Raw genomic sequence first — 9523 nt, 5'->3', positions numbered from 1 at the left:
AACAGGTATATTTTGTTTGTTTGTTCAAAGACTTGTGATTATGTTAGTATGATTCTACATGCTGCCCTGTCTCCTAGCAACCATTAAAATGGGTTTAAAATACTTTTCGTCGGTGTAGTAATACTGCTTTATTGTACCAGATGAGCGCCCAGGGGTATTGCCCCTAATTTTTTGTTAACTTCTGATGATCTACATTTAATTAATACAAGCAAGAAGTTTTTTATCGCACAAAGTCATACGAGAGTTAGAGCTGATTAATCATCATGAAAAGTATACATTGTAGTGCTTTAGTACCAACAAAGCTAATAACAAAATCCTTTTACACAGATACTCACAAAGTCAGTCTCATCAATATTTAAAAAAAATTCCAACAGCATTTTCAAAAATTGCAGAACACTTGTGGGTGGAAGTTCATACAGTGATTGTAATTGTCTAAGATGACCTCTTTGTCCTTGCAGGTTCATGAGATGAAAGAAGGAACACAGTACAAGTTCCGTATTAGGGCAGGGAACATCGCTGGGGTTGGTTCCACATCTGATGCAAGCGACACGTTCACTTGCGAGGAATGGAAGTTCCCCGAACCAGGTGGTGAAAATTCATATAATCCAGAGACTTGGATAAATACCATCGTAGGAGAAAGCTAAGATAAGGCAAAACAACGTTCAACTTCAGAACTGTTTTCTAAAGTCTCTTCTTAAACTGTAAATCATATTACCCACCATATTGTAAATAAATATTTTGGAGACCTATCCAAGTTTATAGATCACCCACAACTCTGGCAGGATAGGTCAGAGGTAGCATACTTGTTTGAACTGTCTTGTCTACGTGATTCCTTACCCAACTATAAACTGCCATGGGGGTATTTCACAGTTAGGGCATTGCATGAATGAGTGCACTCTCTGTCACAATGGATGTTCAGCCAGGGTCTCATGTGTCAAGATTTGCTGATGGGTGATATGAAAGATTCCCCATAAACAGTAGGGCATTGTGTACTTGCACTTGCAATTTTATAAAATTGCAATTTTCTGCCCTGATTGCTATCATATGGTGGAGGCAATGATAAACCACCCAGTAGACTCACTTGTCATGTGGCCGCTTCTGCAGCACCTGGAAATGCTCCTCAAAATTAGCCAGGGTGCCGTTACTAATTTATCAACATCACCCTAATTATAATTGAGCAAATACAATACATAAAATTTTATTATCATTATTATTAACTAGCGTGGATCGGCTCGCAACACTTGCCTCACCACACGTCGCTGCAGAGGCACGGGGTTGTTTAAACTGAGGATAATGACCTGACTGAACTTGAGTTGGTGTGTTGTCATGATTTCCACCAATCTTTTGTACAAATTTATGGTAATATTGGTAATATTATTTGTTTGTAACTTATTTGTCATCTAAAAAGATCTAGGTGGGGCAAAGCTCTAAATGGTCAAGGGTCCAAGATCGTCTAATGAGTTTAATGGGTCGAAAGCATCTTGTGGGTCTTTGTGGTCATTAATGGTCTTAGGGGTATTTGTGTCTTTTTGGGTCCTCTGGGTTTTCTTGGAATTTTGGGTCTTTTGTGCCTTCACGTTATTTAAGCATCTCCAGGGTCTTTTGGGTCCTCTGGGTATTTTGGGTCATCTGGGTCTTTGGTGTCTTTTGGGTCCTCTAGGTATTTGAGGTGTTTTGGGTCTTCAGGGTCTTAAACCATCTTCAGGGCATCTTGGGTATTTTGGATCTTTTCGGTCCTTTTTGGTCCTTTTTGGTCTTTTGGGTATTTTGGGTAGTTAGGGTGTTTTGGGTCTTTGGGGTCTTTTGGGTTCTCTGGGTATTTAAGGGTATTTGGGTCTTCTTTGGGGTCTTTTGAGCATTCAGGGTATTTTGGGTCTTTGGGGTCTTTTGTTTTTTTTGGAGTCTTTTGTGTCTTCAGGGTATTTTGGGTTTTAAAGGGTCTTTGGTGTCTTTTGGGTCCGCAAGGTCTTTTGGGTCCTCTAGGTCTTTTGTGTCTGTTTTTTTTTTTGTATTCGGGGTCTTTGGGGTATTTTGCGTCTTTTAAATCTTCGGGTCTTTTGGATCCTCTGGGTTTTTAAGGGTCTTTGGGGTATTCAAGGGTCTTTTGGGTATTTAGGAGTCCTGATGGTCTTAAGGGTCTTGGGGGCCTTAAAGTGTCTTTAAAGGTCTAGGGGATCTCAGCACTCTTAAGGGTCAAAAGGTATATTTCATTAGTATTAAGTCATAGACAGGATACCACTGACGTTCAAACAGTACGTAATTAATAGATATATAGTCACAAGGCTTCACAGATCGTGTTTCTCGTTTTTATATATATTTGAAGATGTTTTGGTCACAAACATACATACATACATGCATACATACATACATGCATACATACATACATACATACATACATACATGCATACATACATACATACATACATACATACATGCATACATACATACATACATACATGCATACATACATACATGCATACATACATACATACATGCATACATACATACATACATACATACACATACATACACATTCATACATACATACACAACCATATATGTTTGCTCCATTATAACAAAGATATTACTACAAAAGTTATTGTTATTATTTGGTTGAAATCTTCATTTATATCCAGAAACATCCACTTGCTGTCAATGACTTCATCCCTTTTGATCCCTTCAAGGCTGGCGTCCTTCAAGGTAGCATCCTGGGACCAATTCTCTTCCTCCTTTACATAAATAATCTTTCTGCTTTCCTGGACAACCATCTGTTCCCTTAGCAGATGATTCCATTTCATGCTATAAAGTCTTTCCCGTCAGCAAAAGAAAGATTAAGCAGCATCTCTATATGCTGATTTAGGAAAGTTCAGCATGTCGTTTCCACCTTGCAATTTGATAACCACACAGACAAGTTCCAAATATTTCCCCCGTCTCTTGGGAAATACTTCCCAGCATGTCATCCCAGCCTCTTCTACATCCAATGTCAAGAAGAACAACATTGTCTGTCGTTATCTCATGTGAAGTTTGCTAAAAGAGCAGCACATTTTGAAGAGCAGCACATACCAAGGAAACCAGTCACCATTTTCTTTATCCCTCATAAAATACATTATATTGTTTTTTATGATGACATTAAATATATATATATATTAGGGTGGTCCAAAAATGCAAAAAAATCACTTTTTTATCTGGATTTTGATGCTCTATTGGATTATTGTTAGAAATGGTCTAAATCATTCACCCAAAACATATTTTGCATCTGAGTCATCTATAAACTCATACACACTCAACATATAAATTTGTCATTTCGGTCAATTTTAATGACTTACAAAAACTTTAGAAATATTTTTTTCCTAAATAATGTCATTGATGGTACATACCCCTGTGAAGTCCTCATGGTCGAAACATGAGTCAGACATGTATGAACATGTTTCAAACATGTTTCAAGCATTGTCAAACATGTTTCGACCATGATGATTTCACACTCACACTCACAGGCGCAAGCGCATGCAAAAAGTCATGAACCACAAAATGGCTTTTAGTACAATAGTGCATGTACTTTTTCCACCTAGGTTGCTTTTGGATTGTTCTCATTTAGCCAAATTTGGTGAAAAACGCCATATTTCAATTGAAGTGTGTATGAGTTTCTAGATGGAATTGAGCGAAAATATTTGGTTGGTGAATGTTTTAGACCATTTCTAACAATAATCCAGTAGAGCATCAAAATCGGAGAGATTGATGTTTTTTGGACCACCCTAATATATATATATATATATATGTGTGCAGAAGAGGTCGATGGAATACAAGATACCAAGATGAGAAAGATAAGATAAGAGTACGATATAATAATTTGAATAGTTTTGCAAAGGTAGCTGAATTTTATGAACGATATCATTGCAATCAATACATTGGCAGGGGCAGTCATCAAATATCGATCTGGTGTCATTAATTGGTCACTATTTGGCATCAAATAGATTTTCACTAAGACCAGAAAGCTGATAAACTGCCACAGAATGCAGCATCTGCAAGCATATGTCAACCATCTTGGCCTGATGAGGCAATTTAATGTGACAGAGGGATGATACAGAAGGAAACGGCAAACAATATTCTCGTAGTGGATATAGTCACATACAGTGCCATCAGAAAGTATTCACACCCTTGACTTTTCACATTTTATTGTGTTGCAGCGTGAATTTAAAATGGATTAAATTTTAAAATTTTATCCATTTTAATCCATTCTGAATTTCAATTTTTTTTTCGAAATCTTGACAAAATAATTCAAAATGAAATACAGAAATATCTAATTTACATAAGTATTCAAATCCCCTGAGTCAATACTTCGTAGAAGCACCTTTGGCAGTGATTACAGCTTCGAGTCTTCTTGTGTATGTCTGTATCAGCTTTGCACATCTGGATTTGGGGAGTTTCTCCCATTCTTCCTTGCAGATTTGCTCAAGCTCTGTCAAGATGGATGGGGAGCATCGGTGAACATCAATCTTCAAGTCTTTCCACAGATTCTCGATGGGATTCAGGTCTGGCCTTTGGCTGGCTCACTCAAGGACTTTCACATTCTTGTTATGAAGCTATTCCAGTGTTGATTTGGCTGTATGCTTGGGGTCATTTGACAGTTGAAATGTAAATCTTCACTGCAGTCAAAGGTCTTTTGCACTCTGAAGCAGGTTTTCCTCAAGGATTTGCCAGTATTTGGCTCCATTAATTGTTCCTTCTATCCATACAAGTCTCCCAGTCCCTGCCGCTGAAAAACATCCCCAAAGCATGATGCGGCAGAGACCCACACCATGCTTAAAGGTAGGGATGGTGTTCGATGGGTTATGAGCTGTGCTTGCTTTCCACCAGACATAGTGCTTTGCATTCGAGCCAGAGTTCAATTTTCGACTCATCAGACCAGAGAATATTTTCCCACATGTTCTGAAAATCTTTCACATGCCTTTTTGCAAACTCCAGTGACAATGTGCCTTTCTCTCAGGAGTGGCTTTCGTCTGGCCAATCTCCCACAAAGCCAAGATTTGTGAAGTGCTGCAGAGACACTTGTCCATCCGGCAGGTTCTCCCATCTCAGCCAAGGAACACTGGTTATGTCAGAGTGGTCATTGGGTTCTGGGTCACCTCCCTGACCAAAGTCCTTCTTTCCCAGTTGCTCAGTTTGGTCAGACGACCAGCTCTAGGAAGTGCCTGGAATGAATGAATGAATGAATGATCGTTTTAAGGCCATTTTCCCCGCTAGAGCGGGGGTTAGCCTTGCGGGCCCCATGACAATAATGGTTCCCTGTTTGAGGCAATGTTTTTATGGCCGGATGCCCTTCCTGATGCCAACCCTTGGTCACGCTCTTACGATGCGCAGGAATACAGTGTACCTATTCTAAACCGGGGTACACACCGGGATCATTCATCCCAGCAATCTGGTACTCAATTTGCCGACCTCGGAAGGATGGCAGGCTGAGTCAACCCCCCTGGCGTTAATTCAGCGATCGACCGGGATTTGAACCGAGGATCCCAAGCCGGTACCCTAACCGCTAAGCCAACACCAGGGGTTATGGTTGTTGGTTCCACCAACACCAACACCGCCTGGGTAGTTCCATATTCTTTCCATTTCCTAATGATCGAGCTCACTGTGCTCTTTGGAACTTTCATTACTCTAGATATTGTTTTCTACCCTCCCCCAGATCTATTCCTCCTCACAATTCTATTTCGGAGCTCTACGGACAATTCCATGGAGTTTCTGGTAGAGTGTCTGCTCTGATATGCACTGTTAACTGAGGGACCTTAAAAAGGAAGGTGTGTTTGTTTCTAAATCATGTCCAATCAATTGAATTGGCCACAGGTGGACTCCAATCAAGTTGTAGAGACATTCCAAGGATGATCCAAGGAAATTGGATGCACCTAAGCTCAATTTGGAGTGCCATAGCAAAGGGTTGAATACTTATTTACTGAAGACATTTCAGCTTTTCATTTTTAAATACTTTGTAAACATTTCTAAAAAAAAATCCACTTTGACATTATGCGGTATTATATGTGGATCAGTGACAAACAAATCTCAATTTAATCCTCTTTAAATTGAGGTTGTAACACAACAACACGTGAAAAAAGTCAAGGGGTGTGAATACTTTCTGAAGGAACTGTATCTGCAAAGTTGTCAAGGAGAACACGCGAAACTAGTTCCATTGTACAAGGCCCGTAAACCTAAGTATTCTGTCTTAAGATTGGCCATTCGATACAATATGGAAGTCGGCCTGGAACAATTGTCCACTGCATAAGACAGATCAGCTGGAGAATAAGTGAGGAGTTACAAAATGATAACGAAAAGGAAGATAACAGAGAACTGAAGAGCTGCATGGGTAGGAAGGCGGCTCCACAGACAGTTCCGGCTGAATGCAAAGCAAGTCGTCATGGACCGGTGAGCATAATTCCGATGGTTGCACAGTTCTGGTGTGAAAGGCAAAATACAAGCCTTAATTATGTCACTAAAAGTTGAGGCAGTAAGGAATAAATACTACCAGATGCACATCCTAAGCACATGCGACAGCAGTGCCTGCAGGTCTTGTCATGAACAAGACTAATGTATCTTTTCACTTCATCCCATATGATGTAGCTGAATACTGAGTTGACACAATAGAATTGTGCAGTATATACTGCTCAATTGCACATCTGTAGGCCTTACTACATTCATGTCAAATATAAACGCTAAAGGAGAACAAAGAAGCGATGATCTCATTGGACACTATGATCCACACCCATGGAGTCATCAATGCCAACAAACTTTGTCAAGACTGCCGAAGGTTAAGGTGTTATATGAACTCTCTTGTTTTTAGGGTCAAGAAGAACATACAGTGAGAGGTGTAGCTGTCGCATCAGACAAGTGTCATACTGAAAGAGACTAAAAGTTGTAAAAGCATAAATACTTAAATATTAAATTAGAGGGGATGTGGGATTTGCAGATTGTCATGATATCAGTGGTTATTGGTGTCAAGGGCCAAGTGAAGAAGAACTTGCGGAACAGCAAATGACACTCGTATCTTGATAACTTCCTTGACAACATTGGACTATCCAAACCACAAAAAGACACTCCTCTTCGGCATTGCAACTGCAGCACCACATTCATATCCATAAACTGCTAAATCCATAAACTTTCACTGGTGCAGGACTAATACCTAATATTTTGTAGAGGGAAGCGGAAACTTTTACTTCTGCTTGTATTTATTACGAAAAGAACCTACCCAACACTTCGCTGACGGACCACTTATTCGTCAAGTCCCTTGCTCTATGAAGGGGACTATATATGCTCAGTCGAGGCTCATGTAAGAGCTAACACATTGAACATATAATAAAGGGAGCGGGAGACAAGAGGGGGAGAGAGGGAAACACAACAACAGCAGAGAACATGGACATCAGGAGATCTATGGAAGAGAGGGCTCGGGCGGGGTATGACTCAATAAGACTATGACTTAATCTTGTGGTTTTGGAATCATTTATCAGTGTATCGTTGCTCATAATAACAATGTAATTTTTAATGATAACCACTATAACTACACACAGGAAACCATTATGAGATACTGAATTGCTAATGGATGAGTAGCGAGAAACATCTCTCAATGATAAAGAAAATAATATAATTGTCACTATTGTGTGTTTTACCTGTTTGACGTTTCCACCTGACCATATGGCTCATGATTTTGGGTCTCATGGTCTATGTTGATTTCAATTGTCCAATTATAATCCTTGCAAAGTAGAGTAATTTCTCCTTATGTCCTTGTCCCTCATGTGATATATTGTAGAAGCTCCTAGATAAGCTGTAAAATCCATGTAAAAACTAGAAAGAGCAATCAGAGATTGTAGACACTCGCCGGGACTTGTTTTCAATGTTTGTAAAGGTTTGTGTTTGTAAAAGTGTTTGTAAAAACAAATATGGCGGCAGAACCACGTGACCGATGACGTCATCATTTTTTTCTCTCCCCCAATTTATCCCTAGATGATGCTCAAGAAATTTCATCTTGATCGGATGAAGTTTAGTACTTATCGAATTATGACATCGTAATGGAGGCACCTATGACATAATCATTAACATATGTTATTCCCCATGGAGAGTTCTTTACAATGAGCTATGTCTCAATTTTTTCTATGCAGCGCTTTCAGAGATATAGAGGTGCAATTTTTTTTGTTTTTTTTCCAAGATGACGCCTGTACCACGTAACCGATGACGTCATAATTATCATTAAACATTATACAGGTGGAGGTGGGTGCATATATGGTGAAGATTTCCTGTCAATCGCACCAACGGTTGCAGAGAAAAATCATATTTATTCTATGCGGACAAACAGACAGACAGACAAACTATAAATCAGTCAGAGACCGAGGACTTGCCGGAATGTACTCTTTTTCAAGGGTGTTGGTGAGAAGGGAATCGGATAATGTTTGACAGAGTTATTAGTAAAAAAACAATTTTTGATCTTGAGTTTGCCCTTTCAAGGTCAAAGGTCATGGTGCCAAATGAAATGTCGTATGTGACTTCCTATATGTCAGTAACAGTAAGTGTATGCATATCTCTTGTACTTTTAGAGTTATAGTGGTTTGAAATATATTTTAAATGAAAACTCGACCCCCCTGATTTCACGTTTTGGGTGACCTTGAGCTTGACCTTGGCCCTAGAGAGTTAAAAATTGGGCACAGTCTATTCCAGGGCAAGGCAAATATGTGTGTAAAGTATGGTGATGCTATGTGCAACGATGTAGACGTAGTACTGCGCACGAACAGACAGACAGACAGACAGACAGACAAACCAACCAACCAACATACTTTCCAGCAAGTAACAGACAGACAGACAGATGGAAACTCACTCATAAAGCGACACTTGGCAAAACAGAACAAAGTAGAATAGCACTCAGTAGAGCATCCTTTTGACCTCAAAAATAATAAGTGGTTGAATTCAGTGACCTGATATGCAAATCGTCATCAAAGTTGAAGTTAATCGGATGAAAATTGACAATTTTAGAAATTTGGCCTATGTTGACCTTTTGGCCTATATTGACCTCAAAAATTGTTTGTGGTTGGTTTCAGCAAGCTGATATGAAAATCCTATTCAAATTTCAAGTCGATCGGATGAAAATTGAGGATTTTAGAAATTTGAAAAAAGTTGTTGACCTTTGTCCAGTTGACCTTTTGGCCTATGTTGATCTCAAACATAGTTGGTGGTTGAATTCAGTTCGCTGATATGAAAATCCTATTCAAATTTCAAGTCAATCGGATGAAAATTGAGGATTTTAGAAATCTGAAAAAAGTTGTTGACCTTTGTCCAGTTGACCGTTTGGCCTATGTTGATCTCAAAAATAGTTGGTGGTTGAATTAAGTTTGCTGATATGAAAATCCCATTCAAATTCCAAGTCAATCGGAAGAAAAATGAGGATTTTAGAAATTTTAAATGGTTGTTGACCTTTGGCCTATGTTGACCTTTTGGCCTTTGTTGATCTCAAAAATAGTTGGTGGTTGAATTCAGTTCGCTGATATGTAAATCC

The 9523-nt window shown here is 39.2% G+C and overlaps 1 protein-coding gene across 6 annotated transcripts in view; it reads left to right on the top strand.

Annotated features, from left to right (window-relative positions):
* LOC137413098 (myomesin-1) overlaps positions 1-9523 on the top strand; it is a 185748-nt gene that overhangs the window by 115769 nt on the left and 60456 nt on the right. For all 6 annotated transcript variants that reach the window (XM_078786457.1, XM_078786461.1, XM_078786460.1 and 3 more), the window contains one exon: positions 459-585. In XM_078786457.1, the coding sequence (XP_078642583.1) occupies positions 459-585 (127 nt within the window). The remainder of the gene's footprint in view (positions 1-458; positions 586-9523) is intronic.

This window comes from Myxine glutinosa, chromosome 11 (genome assembly GCF_964187855.1).
Source record: "Myxine glutinosa chromosome 11, kmMyxGlut1.1, whole genome shotgun sequence".
NCBI classification, from domain to species: Eukaryota; Metazoa; Chordata; class Myxini; order Myxiniformes; family Myxinidae; genus Myxine; species Myxine glutinosa.
Note: the sequence above shows the minus strand (reverse complement) of the source record. Positions and strands in the feature narration are given on the sequence as shown.